General features: G+C 42.2%; 2 protein-coding genes across 2 annotated transcripts; one reads left to right on the top strand and one right to left on the bottom strand.

Moving 5' to 3' along the window:
* The first annotated feature begins 4,194 nt into the window (after positions 1-4,194).
* gpr3 (G protein-coupled receptor 3) lies at positions 4,195-7,045 on the top strand. The gene is made up of 2 exons (XM_023269061.3): positions 4,195-4,487; positions 5,392-7,045. Exon 2 carries the CDS (start codon positions 5,413-5,415, stop codon positions 6,403-6,405), a length of 993 nt encoding a protein of 330 aa, XP_023124829.1. The 5' UTR covers positions 4,195-4,487; positions 5,392-5,412; the 3' UTR covers positions 6,406-7,045.
* Positions 7,046-7,486: 441 nt separating this feature from the next.
* Positions 7,487-17,671, bottom strand: wasf2 (WASP family member 2). The gene is made up of 9 exons (XM_023269059.3): positions 17,523-17,671; positions 15,666-15,829; positions 15,315-15,449; positions 14,965-15,118; positions 13,861-13,978; positions 13,625-13,746; positions 12,250-12,408; positions 11,440-11,933; positions 7,487-8,959 (listed from the first exon to the last, which is right to left on the bottom strand). Exons 2-9 carry the CDS (start codon positions 15,796-15,798, stop codon positions 8,802-8,804), a joined length of 1,473 nt encoding a protein of 490 aa, XP_023124827.2. The 5' UTR covers positions 15,799-15,829; positions 17,523-17,671; the 3' UTR covers positions 7,487-8,801.
* Between the last annotated feature and the right edge of the window lie 397 nt (positions 17,672-18,068).

The raw sequence follows: 18,068 nt of genomic DNA, 5'->3' as shown, positions 1-18,068 counted from the left end.
AGCTTCACTTTCAGCAGCCACAAGCCAATTAAAAGTTGGCAACCATTGTTCTAGATAGAGTCTCAACCTGACAGGAATCAATTAGGCTTTGTGCACCTTGTGAACATCCAGACAACAAAGAAACACAAATATTTCACAGGCATCGACTGGAAAAATGTCTGATTAATTGTAACAGCATTGTCTGTGCACTCATTTTAATCAGGGATGTGTCTGATATATAGTGCATGTCTCTGGTGATTACACAGCCTTAATCTGGGTAGTTGTTAATGCTTTTAAAGCACACAGTGTTGTTTGTGTGAGAGGTTGATTTGATCAGAACATGAATGCATACAGAAAGTAGTAGGAGAAGTCTGGCTCCTGGTATCTCTGAATGAATTTTAAAGCCACATCTTTTCCATTTTGTTTTTTTTCTGTTATCATCCGTACGTTCCACTGTGGGATGATTAACTTGTTTTTGTGTTATATTGTTTTGCTTTTTTGGCAACTAACTTGCACATCTTTTCATCACTCATTTGACACATCCAGTTTTCAATTCAGTTCAATTTCATTTTAAAACTCTGCCAAGGTGGCAAAGCCTCGGCAGAGTTATGTGATGATCTGCGTATGTTTGTCTGTCCGTCTGTCTGTCTGTTGGCAACATTGGTCAAAAACGGACCAACAGATTTGGATGAAATTTTCAGGGAAGGTCAGAAATGACACAAGGGCCAAGTGATTAGATTTTGGCAGTGATGTGGCTTATAGTCTGGATCCATGGATTGGTACAGATTTCTGTATCATTGTGAGATAGCAACACAGCATCACTGTAACTATGACAACAAGTGAACACTAGGTCAGCTGCCTGCTGACGATCACATGATTGCGATCCTGCTACAAATCAACCGTTGTGGACTTATTGAGACTTATCCGTCGGAAATGATACGAGGAACAACTGATTAAATTGTGGGGATGTTTCCGAGTCCAATCAATTCCCACCGCCGCAACATATTTAGGTCACGCGATTCGGTATCCGTACATAACGTACACATGCAGAACACACACCTGTGCTCAGCGCAAGGCCGTTGTGCTTGTGGATACATCTATATTAAATGTCCACATTCTATAGTGCCTTGATTTCTGCCACAAATTTTTTCAAGATTTCAGCCGTCGGAAATGATATGACGGAGCAGCTTTGGCAGAGTACTGTGCACTCTGAGTGCTTTTCTAGTTTATATAGCGCCAATTCACAACATATGTCATCTCACAGCACTTAACATAGTAAGGTACAAACCTATCTAGTTTTAAACAAAGAACTCGACAACCCAAAGTAGTAGTCATCGATGGTGGGAAAGAACAAAAAATAAATAAACGACAGAATCGACAAAACCAGGCTCAGGAAAGGCAGCAATCTGCCTCAACCGGTTGGGGTGAGGGTGGGGATGAGGAGGGAGGGGGATAGCAGAAGGGGTTGGGGTGGGGACAGCAGGACAGCAGTTATCTGTGTTTTATGTGTGCAAATAAATAAGCTAAATCTCCATCCTTAAAAAGATACCAATTACCTTCCTGATACTCTTCACTAGCTGTATAGCCAAGCCCAAATACATATTTTTGTAAGATTAACAAAATAGCTGCAGTTAAATGATACATTCTCACCAGCATACATGCATTAGAGTGTAATCTGGATATACAGAGCAAGACACTGGGTCTAAACATAGATTATTATAACTACACGAAGCACTGGGTGGATTGTAGTTATGTGGAAAAGGCTGACAGCAAAAGGTGGTTCTACTCAGAAAAGGCTCTGTAACTTCCAGCTCTGCCCTTGTACAGAAACATGCAAATCCAGCAGCACACGTTGTCTGGTACAAGTGTTCTGACCTTCAGAGTGTTGCTTTGTGATGCAGATGCACTGAGTCACAGCTCCATGACCAGGCCCCTCAAAAACTAGGGGCACTTAGTTGAGAATCACGACACACTTTTCAGCTGCATGCTCCATCACCACCCCCTCCTTCCTTCACTCACACCAACGGCTCCTCCACTCCCACATCTCATATGCTCCATCACACATTGTCTGGAAGGGAAAAAAAAAACCTGTGCTTGGCTCTTTGTGTTTAAAAAAAACCACATGCACACACAAAGGGATATTCCGCAGTCCTGTCAAACACGATTTCCTCCTCCAGTGCTGCTCCTACTGCTGGCAGAAATTGATCCACCAGCTACAAATAGGTGAATAATGCTGGAATTTACAACCCAAGGATGGATTAAATGAATGAAATACATGGATGACATTTTTTTTAAAAATGTCTTTTTTCTTCTGATATTTGTACAAATTGCCACAAAATGTGTGCTTTGCATACATTGGCATCTACTGTCAGCTTCAGTGTCAGACCTGTCATGAAAAACTGGACAATTAATCAGCTCTAATTGTGCAGAAATGTGGAGAATCTCCTTAATAGAGGCGACAAATCTGAAGGTGACAACTGTTTCACTTCTGATCATCCCAGTGACGTAGGAGGGGTTTATCGACAGGAAGTGTGTCCTAATATGGTTCGAGCCAGGACGAGAATCCCCCCCCTCCTCCCTGAACGCATCGCCATGCGCGTCCACGCAGCTCCGCTCAGCCTCCTGCAGCGCCCACGCTGCTTCCCTCGATTGCTTTCAAAGCGGGGAAAGCCATGAATTCCCAGAGTGTGAGAGGGCAGGGGAGTGTGTTCCAACGAGCTGCTGGTTCAATCAAAGAGACAAACCGATACCTGCATTAGATAACAGGCTGAATGGACTGTATGTTCAGTCACAGGGAAGCCCTCACCACACACACCCGCCTGCGACGCACCCATACATGCACGATCCTGTAAGATGTGATATGATTTTAGGGCTGCGTGAGGCTCATACTGAGCTTTAATGTGAGCGTAAAACTGCAATCGTGGCGGTAGTGTTTAATTACGTAATGCTTTTCTTATTTTGTCCAGCCATGTGTTAGCAGCTCTGGTCGATTCAAATCAAATATATTATTGTATACTGACACACATTTAAAACAACAGCCCCTGTGCCAAAATGTTTTACAGTAGAGAAATATGAATTAATTAACGTAACAAGTTTAAATATTTAGTTTAACACTCTACAGTGCAGTCTATAGTGTGAATTTATCTAATTAATTTAAATATTGGGGATTAAAACCCTACAAAAATGATATAAATGCCATAAAATAAAAATTGATCTGACTATAATGGATATTCATTTTAATATTAATATTAAAGAGTTATTAATTATGAAGACTACTCTAATAAATTTAAATACTGATGACGAAAACTCTACAAAAATGATGTAACATTCGGAAGAAAACAACTTTTCCTGATCATAAATATTACCTTTAATAACAACAAATATTACTAAAAATAAAGATTACCCTAACTAATATAAATACTCATGATTAAAATCCTACAAAAATACTGTAATATTGATTCTGAGACTAATTTAAATAGTAGATCTAAGACTATACAGTTTTATGAACGATGGAGATTACGAATCAAATGGATTCCATATGAGCAAGCATTGTTTAAAAAAATGTTATTAAAAATGATGTGTGTAATGTTTTTGGGTGGGTTGAATTATTTGTTTTATATTCTATATTATTAGTTACTACCACTAAAAGTAGACTACAACTACCATTATTAATAACAATAATGATATATATATACATAGCCTAGTGTTAAGAATGAAAAAGGGGAAAAGTGAGGGGAAATTAATTTTAAAATGTTCCTTGTCTGTTAATTTGGGTGGATCCTTTCCACTTAGAGCATCTGTTTCACCCAGATTTGTGTCGCTCTGCAGGACGTCTCCCCATGAGTCATCCTGATGCGCTTCAGCACCTCGGACAGCGGCAGCCTCCAGCTCTTCTGTCCCCACAGCTGAGAACAGTGAGCCGTGCCCAGGACTGAACTACACCCTCCCATCCATCCTCCCATCCGTCCCCTCATTCAGCCAGGGCCCTCTGCTCTGATTGAGGAGGTGTGTGTACGTTGGAGAGGGCCATCGATGATTATTTACGAGAAATGAGAGCCGGAGTGAACCGCAGTGGGAGGGGCTACCGAGATGCCGCATTTTTCTGAATGAAATTACTCCCCGTACATCCTCCTCCCCTTGTTCTCCCCGCATCCATCAACGCCGGCTCCCGATTGGTCGAGCCTCCCAGTCGCTGACGTCAGACAGCCTCTCTTGTGGACGAGTCCGCGCGCAAGAGCATCCATTCTGCTTCCCATAAGCGCTCCGGAGAGATTGAAGGAGGAGAAGAATAAGAAGGAGAAGAGGTGCAAGAGATGCCAAGTGAGAGTTTGGCGCAACTTTGATGAAGAGCGGAGCGGAGCCTCATCCAGGATCTGTGCTTATTTAAACCGATGCCAAACCAAACAGCGGACAACATCACCTCATCTCCATCATCTCCTGGATCTTATAATAAAACACCACGAATCTGCTCAACTCTCACCAAGGATTGATATCGTATTAACGATAAGGTAAGCGGACTTATTCGGCTGTATGGATGAATGTGCGGTGCGCGTGTGTGCGCGCGTGTTTTGGGGACATCCTCTGTGGTGCAGTGAACCCGCAATTGTGTTATACAACAGGGTCCACCGCACCAGGGGGTGGGATATACCTCCTCACTCTGGACTGGAGAGGGAGGGGGGATGAAAGACTCCTCCAGAATGAGCAAATAAAGCAAAAATAAAAGCATTAATTTATGACTGGATTTCATTGCAGGACATGCAGTAGCTCACATTCTGACCAAAAACAAGCAGATAACATACCAGAGAGCACAAGCATCCGAGGGGAATTCCTTAAATAGACATCAAAAAACTGCAGCCTAAGATGTGCAGCTGTGCAGTAGAAACTGTGGAGGTTTGCACACATTCTGACATTAACAAGAAGGAAACTTCAGGTAGTAGCTGGCAGGGTGGATCTAAAAGTGTTTTACGTCAATGCCATAACTCTTTCTAACAAATTGTATTGAGCCTAAGTATCGATTGAGACTGTAATGTGCGTAACTTCCAGCAAGACTCCGGGTTGTGTTGTCACTCACACCTCAGAAACAGCAGGGTTACTGTAGGAAACATGATTATACAAGGACTCCTGTTTCTCTACTCTATTATGGTGTAATTTAATATCACAAATAAAAAGAGCAAGAAACCACAGAGCATCACTAACACTACTTGATGCTCTGATGGAGATTTTTTATAGCTCAGTTACATTAAATTGATTAGATCAAGTACTCTTCTTCTCTTCTTGATGCCACATCCGGCATCCAGCTGCCTCAAAACCACAGCTTCTGGTAAAGTAGGCTGTTTAATTGAGAGCTGGAAATGAGTCATCAGAGATAATGCTAACATAGTTCTCTTTTTTCTCTCTCTCTCTTTCTTCTAGATTGTGTTTGTGTGACCAGCCATGATCCTGAACGCCTCAGACCTGGGCTGGGATGAGTCCTCAGGTGCTGAACCCTTGTTCCCAGCGGACCAGCTGGACAGCCCACCTCCATATGAAGTCCCTCCTCTCACGGTGTGGGGAGTGGCCCTCTGTGTTTCAGGAACCCTCATCGCCGCTGAGAACGCCATCGTCGTCACCACCATCCTGGCCACCCCGTCTCTTCGCGCCCCGGTCTTCTTGCTGCTCGCCAGCCTCGGACTGGCTGACCTCCTGGCAGGTGTGGCCCTCATCCTGCACTTCCTCTTCCTGTTCTGCGTGGAGCCCAATGATTGGTCGGAGCTGCTGACCTCGGGACTGCTGGTGACCTCGCTGACCGCCTCGCTCTGTAGCCTCATGGGTGTCGCCCTGGACAGATACCTGTCCCTGAGCCACGCCCTCACCTACGGCTCTGGCCAATCGCGTCGCAGAGCCGCCATCCTCCTGCTGCTGGTCTGGTTGGGCGCCGGGGTCATCGGGGCGGGACCGGCGATGGGATGGCACTGTCTGGAGGAGCCAAACTCCTGCTCTGTAGCACGACCTCTGACTCGGACCTATCTGTCGCTGCTGTGTGGTGGCTTCCTCGTGGTTGTCGTGGTAACCCTGCAATTGTACGCCGGTATCTGCCGCGTGGCGAGGCGGCATGCCCACGCCATCGCCACCCAGAGGCACTTCCTCCCCTCCAACCAGCCATATGCAAGCAAACACAGCAGCGGGAGGGGCTTCTCTCGCTTGATCCTGGTCCTCAGCGTGTTTGTGGGCTGCTGGATGCCTTTCTCGCTGTGGGGGCTGCTGGGAGATGCGTCCAGCCCTCCTCTGTACACCTATGCCACCTTGGTGCCAGCAGCAGGCAGTTCCCTGCTGAACCCCATACTCTACAGTCTGAGAAACAAAGACATTCGCAAGGTGCTGCTCAACGCCTGCTGCCCACACAGATACTCTCACAGCACACACATACACTACCCTGTTGATGTGTAGACTGCCAAACCTCCGCAGACTTGAACCAACACAGAAAACTATGCCAGACATATCACTGTTTGTGTGCCAAGATCCACACATAGCTGCACTGACTGATATCCCGATCCAGAACACCAAGTCTCAAACACAATGCATACTCCCTCCCACACACACACACACACACACACACACACACACCTACACACTCACACGCAGAACTTTTCAGAGATGAAGTCCTTCTGCAAATCAGAATGTACTGAACTGTCCAGACTGGCTGCGATCTTGAGACTGAAGATTTAACGTACTGTCCTGCGTGTACTTTGTGCCTCATCATCAGTCAATTGTAGCTCCAATGGAAGAATACAACAATAACAGGGACGTCAATCAAAAGTGAAATTAATGAGTATTGGCACTTTATGACAAGAGGAAGACATGGGTTTTAAAAAGAAGCCTATCGCAGTGTAATAACATGTGACCCAAAGCCCAATTTTATTTACTTGAATGTCTAGATAAACACAATGTTCTAGATCTTTGAGAATATATTTTGCACACACTGTTAAAGGCACTTTGAAAGGTACTGACCATATGTTCGTGTTGCACAACCTTTTTGAAATTAATGAATATTTTATACCGATGAATAATAAATATGCTTTTTTTTCTACTGCGTGATGTCAGCACTCTTCTCTTCACTGCTGCCGGAGCTTTTAGTGTTTGTCTCTTTAACTTAGTCAGACAGACTGCTGCCGCTTTTCCCGTATCCTAAATTATTTGGTGGTTAAAACAATCTGGAACGTTATTACAGCCAACCTGCATCATTTGGAAATCTACAAAGCAGCCATGGTGTGAGGATGCAGTGATTATGCAAAAGGTTTTTTTTTTCTCTCCTCCTACTCATTTTTTTGAACTTTTCTCCAGTCAATTCATTTTCACACTCCCTACACAGTCAGCAGCAGACACTGTGAAAAGGTGTCCACCACTGACATAAAGAGGATGAGTCATGGATAAAGCATGAGCCAAGGCTTCACACACCAGGGATCGTGGTATTTAGGACATCGCAGCGTACACGCTGTTCCGACAGCCTCATGGGAATCTCAACAATCACTGAATTTCAATTTCAGTATCTTTATTGAAATAATAACTATAATCATTTGGAAGTTTAAAGCAGGAGAAGCAGAACTTTGGCTAAGCATGCTGTGTGTGCGTCAACACAGGCAGACTTAAAACAAAAGAAGGCACTTGACAATATTTGGTCCACACTAAACATCATTCAGTTCGACGTTTGACTTATCGATCACAGCTGTTAATATTTTTGGACTAGTGACCAGTGTGACCAACCAAATTACTGCACAGACACTGAAATGTAGTATAAAAAAGGCACTTATGAAGAAGTAGGAAAATGCAAAAAGCAGCATGATTCTGTCCAGAACACAGTGACTCAAGCAACAGATTTAGTTCAACCCCAGCAAAGTTTGAAGTACAATTGCAGGAAGAAACACATAACAAATCTAAAATACGTTACAAAATAAATCATAATATTTGTGTTAAACATCTGCATGTTTAGTATGGCAACCTCGTCAAACACCCTCGGTGTCTGAGCTCATACATCTCCCCTATCACACTGTTTAATTAATTCATGAGTTTGTTTATAAGCTACAACAAGTTGATTGTTCCCATGACAACCATAGAAAAAATAGAGGACTGAATACAAAAAGGGAGAAAAAATGTGATAAAAACTGTGCTGTAAAAGGGATTTAAAGTGATTGCATTATCTTCAGTAGATATAATTCAAAATGCAACTTAAACTTTACATCTATATCACATAATCTATGGATGAACAAGAATGTTTTACAGTTAACACCTTGTGTCTTTCAACTAAATACATACAAGCACTGTGAGCAGAAGAGGTTGGATTTATGTGTGCGCAAATTTCCTCTCTATTATCCACTGACATTATGCACTACAGCAGATAAAATCAGGCTCTTAGTCTGCAGCGAAGGAGACCTGATTCTAACAGACACTAAGAGAAAGAGGAGATGCGTTTAGGTGAACACACTCAGCAGAGAGACGTGCTTCACATCACATAACACTCTTGCATCACTAACAGTGGTGTGTCATCCAGTGAAAGCATTGGCAAACTGGGACACAACCAGATACACTCACACTCTTTGTATTTTTTGCACCTCTGATATGGATAATTTTGGTTAAATTCAAATAAATGGGTCAAGGAATGTGAACTGAAATAGGTCACAAGCGCATATGTGTGCACGCACACTAAAACTGACCGACTTACACACAAAAACACACTGACCTCTGGTCTATCTGTACTTGAAGAATGTAATCTGAATGGAAATACACAGACGTCGTTTAGGGCTGAGGAAAGACACAAGGGTGGTAGTGAAGGTGAAAAGGGATGGCGATCAATCGGACCACTCGTCATCATCAAACTCTGAAGAGTCATCCTCGCTGTCGCTGCACTCTACAGCAATACGACGTGACAGGATGGCAGCCACATCGTTGCCAAAGTGATCCCTCTTCTCCTGCTCCCGCTGTGCCTCCACCTTCCGCAGGTTGAAACCTAACAGGGAGTTAGTTTAATGATTAGAATGAGTGTGTACATAATCTTTTGCAAACAGCCTTCTGTCAGTACAGTTGTAGACACAGTGTGAAAAATCAATATACAAAAGGTCATTCATACAAAAGTGTTTTCATTAGTGATCACTGAAACATCTCGTGGTAACCAGGAAAACAGCAGGTGGGAGGATTTCTCCTCTGTTTTTCTGTTTTATTTCTAACACATGATTACCAGTTTGATTAAAAATAAATAAATCCAGTAGAAGTGGCAGAGAAAGCATTCAGATACTTTATATTTAGGTATAACTTAAGTAGTATCAGCTTGCAAAAAGTCCTTGACTACAAGCAAGAGTTTTAGCCACTATTAGCACGATGTAGCAATGGTTTTCAGGCCAGTAAGGACAAACCAATAAACCCCTTGTGGTCGATGCTGACACAATGACTAATGATACTAATCTTACAAATTAAGAAATGCGAAGAAGAAAATACCTTTATATTTTTAGCATGACCAGTTTTAGTAATCTTACTATTATATATTGATTTAATGGACCAGATGGTATCTCCTTAAGTACAAAAACCATAACCAGTAACATTACATACTGTTGGACAAATAATTATCACCCATAGCCCTCGATCTAATAAATTACAGCTGTGATATCAATCATTTTCTCCTCTGTCCTCTCCCTGTACCGTTCATAATGCAGAAGCATACTGCTCTACAGGTACTGCTGGTTCAGAGGGGCTGGCCAGTATCAGTCTTAAAGGTCCTATATGGTGATAATCCATCTGAATTGTGTTTTGTGATTGTTAAAAACTTGGAGGTATAAATAAAAGCTGTTAAGATATAAAAACACAGACGTTTCTCATTCCTTAAGCTGCCTTAAAATCTATACAGGATATACAGAGATAACAAACACCTACTGACTGAATAAAAAACAATAAACAAAGACTGGGTGGGTCCGTGTGTTTTCATGTCGCCAGCTGTGCAGCCTAAACTCAGTGTTTACATCTGTTTGCTTCTCTCCTGTCCTATGTGCTCACATATACGACATACTAATACTACCAAATTCCCAATAAAGCTGTTCTTATGTACATATTTTTCCATTTCTGTTGTCAGACAATATGAAATGGAGACTAAAATGCAGCTCAGTAAGACTACATGCTAACCAGCAGTCTCTTCACCGTAACCACAACATTGTTGTTTAATTAGCATTCATTTGTAGTTCATCTATAACAATCTTATATGACAATTCTCCTTTACTGCATGTCACTCCCCTCTACTCTCCCTCCAGATTTCCTGTCTGTTTCTACTCTTTAAATAAAGGCCAAATGCGAAAAAAAGTCACATTTCTGCAAGTTTAAATTCTGCTTGTTTAACGGGTGTTTGAGAAATTGCTCATCAGGGGCAAAAAGAATTGTCAAGTAAGGTAACCTCAAGTGTATTTCACTCTGTCCTCTACTGTGTGTGTGTGTGTGTGTGTGTGTGTGTGTGTGTGTGTGTGTGTGTGTGTGTGTGTGTGTGTGTGTGTGTGTGTGTGTGTGTGCCTGTGTGAGGAGCCCTACACTTTTGCAAAACTTTAAAGTATAGCAAAAAAAAAAACTCTCCACTTCACCCCACACAACAGAGTGGTGTATCTTATCTGCAGCCATCTTACAACAACAATCATTTCATTGTATTGTTTGTAACATCAACCAAAGATATACATTAGACATAACTAATTTTTGTCCTGTACGCATGAAAATTAGGCAATCCTACATGTACATTCTTGTCCAAAGCATTCATGTCATATCTCTATTTGTCAGCTGTCAGTAGCAATCTGAAAAGAAATATATGAACTCCAAAAGTACAGAAGACAACATGAAAAAGACAGGATTTTAAAAGGGCAAATGTTTTGTGAGAAATGAAATGCCCTGAAGAAATGACAGGCCTGAAGGATAGGCAAACGCTTTTTGGTCACAAACATTAATTAGATACTTTGTTCACAAGAAAACATACGCAAAGTAGGCGTTAGTTTACATAGTTTTTTAATACGGTTAGGTACTTTAATTTGTTGATTTTGTTGTTTTGTAAAGTCACTATAGCAGTAACAATACTTGTACTTTAAATGTTTCATTCATTTAAAGCACAAGAACCATAACAACTTTATTTAAGAATATTATGAAAGCAAGCATATTTGATTATTTTCATACACTGCACCTAAACCATCACCAACATAGTGTATTACTTTGAATTTCAGTCTGTCTTGTGTTTTTACTATATTGTACCAACAAGTTGGAATTATTATCACACTTAAGTATTTAAAAAGCTTAACATAATTCTTACATTCAATCATAAATGCAATTAATAGTTAGGCCACTACTAAGCATACTGCAATTACTGGTAAAATATACTGTGTATTTTCCTTGTTTGTGATTTTTATCAAACCAATGAGAAGTAAGTAATAATTATGCAGTTCATGGTGACCTGTGTGTTTAGTGTCTTACCTTGTCGGATAGCCTGCAGCAGGTCACTGCGAGCATCACCGGCAGGCTCTGGGGCAGGTGCAGGTTTAGGACCAGAGCTCGGTGCCGACCCACCACCGGCGGGAGGAGGAGCAGAATTATTAAAAGATGGTGGAGGAGGACCAGGGGGCGGTGGAGGAGGAGGAGGAGGTGGTGGACCACCACCTGCGGGCATAGGTGGTGGTGGAGGAGCAACAGCGGACATAGAGGGTGGAGGAGGGGGGGCAGGCGGGGAGGGATAGGCAGTGGGAGAAGAGGACGGCGGAGGAGGAGAAGGTGGGGTGTCGAAGCCTGGGGGAGGTGGGGGAACCCCAAAACCACCGGGTGGAGGAGGGGGAGGAGGTGCAGGGGGAGGGGCAAGATTCGGGCGGGAGTTGGGCGGAGGAGAAGCCATGGGGGGAGCCGGAGGTGGGTGGTTCGGACTCAGCACGCTGACACGCTTCTGAGCTGGTGCTCCGTACTGTCCATCATTGTACCTGTAAGTGATAGAGTGGAAGAAAAAAGGATAAATTAAGCAGCATTACGCAGCCTTTACTTCCCTCCATTAACCTTCAATTCCACTGCAGCTGCTACACAGCAGCCCATATCCATTACAGAATCACAAGCTGAAAGGCAACAGTGACTGTATAATCCACTTAGCTACGTCTGAACCCCACAATCTCAAGAGGATGTGTCAGGAATTACAGGCAGCTGTACAGTACATGTGAGGCTGTACTTTCACGACATGCATACGGAGGCGGGATTGTGCTCCCGGCATGTGTGGGCTTGTATGCATGATGCTAGAGTACTCACGCCATGTCTGGAGGTGGAGGAGGCAGGAAATCATCGGGACCAGGCGGAGGCAGAGGGGAGCCGGGATCGTAAGCATACGAGCCTGTACTCTGGTCAAGGCAATCAGAAGTGAAGCCCTCCCCAGACCCAATACTGCCATTCAGACCCTCAGAGGAATTCCTTTAAGCAAAATTAAATACATCAATATCAGGCCAAAATAAAATACTTAACACATAATTTCTGAATTCTGGTCATAGAAATGAATTGAGATAAATAGCACATGTAATTAGTGCTCATGTGGTGTCTGTTTATGAGAATTTATAATTAATCATTTAAGAGGAAGTTTCAATAATACATTTACAGCAACGGACACAAATAGTTACATTGAAACTTGTGACTGCTTCATACAGTTGTGAAAGCTAAAAAGCACGTAAAGAGCTGTAACCTAACAGAGAGGTGAAAGACTGGTCATCAGAAAATAGGCCTCTGATGGAAATTAGCTTTTTTTTTATCTTCTTCATATAGTGTTTTTTAGGTGCTACAAAACACATAATGACTGAAATAAGCAGAGGCTGAGCATTTCCACCTTGAGACTGCATTTTACTAATGAGAGTCTAAAAAGCACTTGTGGGGTCTTAGAATTGATTTCTGGTTCGAACATGTATGACTGAATTATGCCATTGTGTAGCATAAAGTAGTTCTGAAGTGTTTGAGCAGAGTTGTGAGTGAGCTGCAGTGAGCAGCAGAGGGGTGAGCAGAGAAAAAAGACTTAATAGACACATTGTAAAGGCAGAAATAGCATAGCTACATCTAAGCCATTTTAAGGCAGAAGGAGATTCCTTTCATGGAAAAAACTTCTGCATATATAATTTTTGATACACAGAGATGAGTTTTATGTGTTCATCAATAGCATACAAAATATATTTACATCCTCTACATCAGTAACAGAAGATGGAGTTTAATGTTTTCTCTTTTTTACCTGTTATCATTGTTATGAATACCACTGAGTGCCAGTGTTGCTCTAATTACTTTTTTTCCCTCTGATATTGCTTTTTTAAAAATAGTTTAAACTTAACTGTGAGCACCGTGTGTCAAACGCTATGATAGAGATATAAACAAGTCGAAACCTACTATGACTTACACATTTGTTTACTGCAGTTTTCCAGTGACAGCAGGGCCAGCTCTACACCCAACCCCCTGAGAACATTTTCTGACAGGACATACCACCCATTTCACTGTGTACAGATTGGTGATAAGAAAAGCAAGGATGGAATTTGCCATGAGAGTCCCTGATCTGAACTTCTACTGTGGTAACAACAGAATGTATAAAGGCCACTGTTGAAAAAAGCTCTGGACAGATGCTCGATTAACCTGCAGTGATTTTACGTCAACTTACATCAGTTCATTCTTTGGTACGACAAACTCCTCTCCCATCTTACGCCGTTCCCATTCTTCCCTCCTGGTCTTGATCTTTCGAGGATTCAGAGTCCGTTGGTTCAGATGGTCTTTCTTCTCCTTCTACTCAGGAAGAAGACAGTGAAAAAGAGTAAGATGGCCTTTACATCAAACAGCTTTTATTTGACCTGTCTGATATTGACTTGTAACTCTGTGACTCATGTTTGTGTGTCTCACTCTGTGTTTGCGTTTCTCTTTCATGATGTCCTTGGTGTCCTGCAGCATCTTCTCCTTCCACAAGTCAAAGAAGTAGGAAGGATCAGTGTAAAACTTCAGGGCCTCCTTTCCATCATCCCTGTAGATAGCCATTTATAGCCATTATAATTACATCTGGACTTGGTCAAACTTCTTGTTATTGTATGTGCACAGACATAAATAATGCTAAATGTGTGCTGAGAGATTTTTATCTGCCTTATGTGTCAACATACTAACCAGCCATACACTTCCCTTATAAGCACAAATAGAAGCTTTCAGTACAACACACTGCAGTCTTTTGTCACATTCAGCTTACATAAAAGCGAGCTAACGTACCGTCATCTAGAAAAACAGTCAAAATCACATTAACACACTGACATTTACACCTGTCACAGTAAGCATATATATATAGTTATAATGTAACTGTAGAAGCGTAGGACTCCCACTCTGTTCATCATTGACGCAACTGCTGATCATACAGACTTCATCCTCTAGCAGCCACACTCTCTCTTTTCTGGTTCCTCATTAATCATACTTCTGATGACATGTCAAGCCCCGGGCATAATTTAGATTGAAGATCTCACTGATGTGCGTCAGCTAAACTCTTTACAGTCACAATGGTGACATATATGATTCTGCTTTTTCCCGCCTTATCTTCAGTGAGTTACTCAGAAGTGAAGCCATTTAGATTTATTTTGATTATCCAGTTTTTTGGCTCTAAGTGTGTTTATTCTTCAAATCAGTACAAATGGGTAAGTGCAGATTGTAAAACATTTTAGCACAGAAACAAAGTATACCAGAGCAGAAATAGACTACACACTAATCATAAACGACAGCAACCATATGCATTCATTTTCCTATCTCCATTTGTCAACTGAGTCACAATTAATCCATTCACCACTTGAGACCCACTCCTTAGCGAGGACTGACAGCATGTGCATCAGAGGTGGGCTTAAATAATATACCGCCAGTACAAAAATAAATCACTCGTGCAATTCCAAGTGTGCACATGTGCTCAAGCATGCTTTCATTATTCCTTGCATGTTCTCCTGCCATGAATGAATATGAGCCCTGGATGTGTCGTACCGGTATTGGCTGAGATGGTTGAGCGGTGGAGGCGGATCACACGTCGTGTAGGTGTCTTGTACAGGCATTGGCAGAGACGGCCTGGTGAACAGCTGCTGGTCCTGGGTCAGACTGCTGCGGAAAGCCTTACGGGTGGTGATGGCCTGCAGAGAAACTGACAGAAGCAGCCAGACAGACAGGCAATGCTTTTAAATATTTATCGTGCTGAAGTAAGTAACGGCTGCTTTATTAAGGAAAGTCATATTAGTTTTTAAATTTTAAATGGATTGAGTGTCCATCAGCAGAAGCAATTTCAAACTAATGGACTGCATACTACATACATAGTAATAATAACATGTGGCAATACTTACCCTCTTCTTCTTTGGGGTCCAGCTGGGTGACTTTAACCTGCAGACGATCCACTCTCTCTCCCAGTGTGTGCACTCTGACGGCAAATTCTCCAGCCTGGACAAAAAGCTCCCCAAACACATCCTCTGCATATTTGCCTACACACACACAAACACACTGAAGTTTATAATCTACACTGGTTAAAAGATTCGTCTCACATGTACACAATAAATACAAATTCACAACCACGTGAAAATAAAACCTTGCATAAACCTTCGAAAGCACGTGTCACACATATTTGTCACATGTCATTGCCAGCTCGCACCATATTGTAGTGACATATTGAGACCTAATCACTCATAGTTGTCACTCACTGAGGCTGCCGAGCTGGCGGATGATGTTAGCCAGGCTGATATTGGTGACACATTCCAGTTCACTGCGAATGCTGGAAGGGATGGTCTGGCGACACACATGCCGCGGCTCTATATTCCTCGTCACCAAAGGCATGGTGGGGTGTCGTGGGTAGGGTGGCCGAACCCTGATGGAGAAGAAGAGGTGAGTCATTTGAGACTAAGACATACAAATGTAATCGCACTTAATTGCAGCACTGAGATGCATTACTATGTATAACTTTCACCCATGACACTAATGAGTCCAGTGTTTCACTGAACAATTTGAGGAAAGCATCAAACTGTGTTTATTCTGACAAAGGTTGCAACTGTGGTTTGATTTGCAATTAAAAGCTCAACTTCTCACTATGCAATATTTTTAAAACGTGATGGAGAATTACGACAAGACTTCTCATTAAAAGCAGAACGGTCAAACAATGAGGATGGCATGAATTTGTAAGAGCAGAGACACAACAGTTGAAATCCTACGTCAGATGTGCTGCATAACATATATCTGAAATTGCAGGTTTTGTGATTTGCAAATTGCATTGTTCGATTTTGCAATTTTGGTCTGAAATCTATTCATCGTTGAGCCCTAATCCAGTGTTGAAATAGCTGAGAGTACAATGTGTCTAACTGGCACATAATCTGCAACCATTATGGTAAGGAACTGACAGATGTATTTTTTCTAGCAAAAAGTGCAAATCCTCGACTGGTCCGAGCTCACCTGATGAGAGGATTCATTGCTTTTCTGTTTTATATTTCAGCAAATTGAATATCTTTGAGTTTTGAAGTGTTTGTTGCATAAAACAAGATTTTAAAAGACGTCACCTGGGCGCTATTAACTGGTTTATGACACATCATGGGCCTAACACTTAATCAAGACTTGACCAATTCCATTATTTGACACTGAAAACCAGTTAAGGTTTGTTTCTATTCTTAAATAAGTCACATGCTGATGAGACAAACCCAAAAATAAAGGAGCCAGACAGAGCTAAAGCAGAAGCAAAACTAAAGTTTTGCTCTGCTAAGCAAACACCCACCAGCCTCTGTGCAAAACTAAAGGGATAAGACCTTTATGGGGCAATACTTTGTGCACAGAAGTGTAAATATATGAAATTATATTGAACAGATCACACAAGGGGGTCCTAATGTCAGCTCACACACACAAAGCTTTGACTCCATAGTGCCATATGGAACAAGTTGAGAAAATAACTCCCATTAGGCGCTCAGAGGTTTACTACAGACTCTCCCTGCAACCAAGCTGAATTTGGCTGACTGTAAGTATAGCCTGTTGTGCTTCCTATTGCCCATTCTGGTTACCTAATTATAAGTTTTTCATGTTAACATTTGAGGCTTCAGAAAGTGGTGAAGTCATGGTATGAGTGTTGCTCATAGAAGTGTGTGTTTAAAAAAGTGTCTACACTTTTCTTTTTGGCATGACAAGCACGTTTGTTATGCTGGAACAGAACAGACTGTGAAGTTTATTAATTTCTTCAAGAGAAAACAGCTGCATCCATTATAACTCCGTACTGTATTTTCTGTAATACGTTCGGCACTGACAGCCAAATGCTCTGTCTTTAACAAGCTGAAATTAGTGAGGTTTATTGCTTAAAAGTTGAATATTTTACCTAAATTCAGAACTTTCTCGTTGAAATGTAGCTAAAAGCGGGTCGCACAACATTAGCTTAAACAGGCTAAATGTAACTTGGGATCTCGGCCTTGTCAGAAGAGCAGGAAGTAACTTGTAGGCGCCTCTTATCGCGAAGAAACAGCCAAACAAAAGTGCATTTACGTCCTCTACTTTATAAAAACTACACTAACTAAACGTACTTTACTTACCGTAAAGCCTGGCAACGGTGGACTCGCCTTATTCAGCCTTCTAGTTGTCCTGTCTCAAGATTTTCTCAAGAAATGTTGAGCGGTACAGTACGCGGACGAGCAAAACAGATCGCGCAGCTCCCGGGATTCTGAACTTCTGATTGGTCAAGCGGCCGAGTTCCTCGAAGTTGATTGGCTACGTCGCCCGTCGCTCGCTGTGGCGGAGAGCAGGATGTGGAAGTTTGAACGTAAAAAGCGCAACTCCACCCAAACTAAGGGGAAACGTCTGTGCGCAATTTGCGTAACGGAGGGTGGAGGCAGCGTCACATTCCAGCGTGCGCTCCAGCGAGTTGGAACGCGTCCGAGGAATGACTGGCATTGGGCTTTCTGAATGTGTTACTGTGGAGGGAAGCACTTATGCAGACAAATAACTGTCCCGTAAGTGCATCCTGCAAACTACAAGTGCTTAAGCTGTAAGGAAGAGGAATAAAGTATGCATCCACTGAAGATTAAATCCTGTCTTTGGTGGTTTAAGACCTAATGACCTTGTGGAAAATAACATTGAGA

This window comes from Amphiprion ocellaris, chromosome 15, assembly GCF_022539595.1.
Source record: "Amphiprion ocellaris isolate individual 3 ecotype Okinawa chromosome 15, ASM2253959v1, whole genome shotgun sequence".
Lineage (NCBI taxonomy): Eukaryota > Metazoa > Chordata > Actinopteri > Pomacentridae > Amphiprion > Amphiprion ocellaris.
This window is presented reverse-complemented; position numbering and strand designations above follow the sequence as displayed.

Excerpts from the sequence above, each read along its gene's own strand:
- gpr3 (XM_023269061.3), top strand. The coding sequence starts at position 5,413 with ATGATCCTGAACGCCTCAGACCTGGGCTGGGATGAGTCCTCAGGTGCT.
- wasf2 (XM_023269059.3), bottom strand. The coding sequence starts at position 15,798 with ATGCCTTTGGTGACGAGGAATATAGAGCCGCGGCATGTGTGTCGCCAG. Across the intron at positions 15,450-15,665 it reads CCGCCAGCTCGGCAGCCTCA|GCAAATATGCAGAGGATGTG; the intron begins GTGAGTGACAAC and ends GTGTGTGTGTAG. Across the intron at positions 11,934-12,249 it reads CCTCCACCTCCAGACATGGC|GTACAATGATGGACAGTACG; the intron begins GTGAGTACTCTA and ends TATCACTTACAG.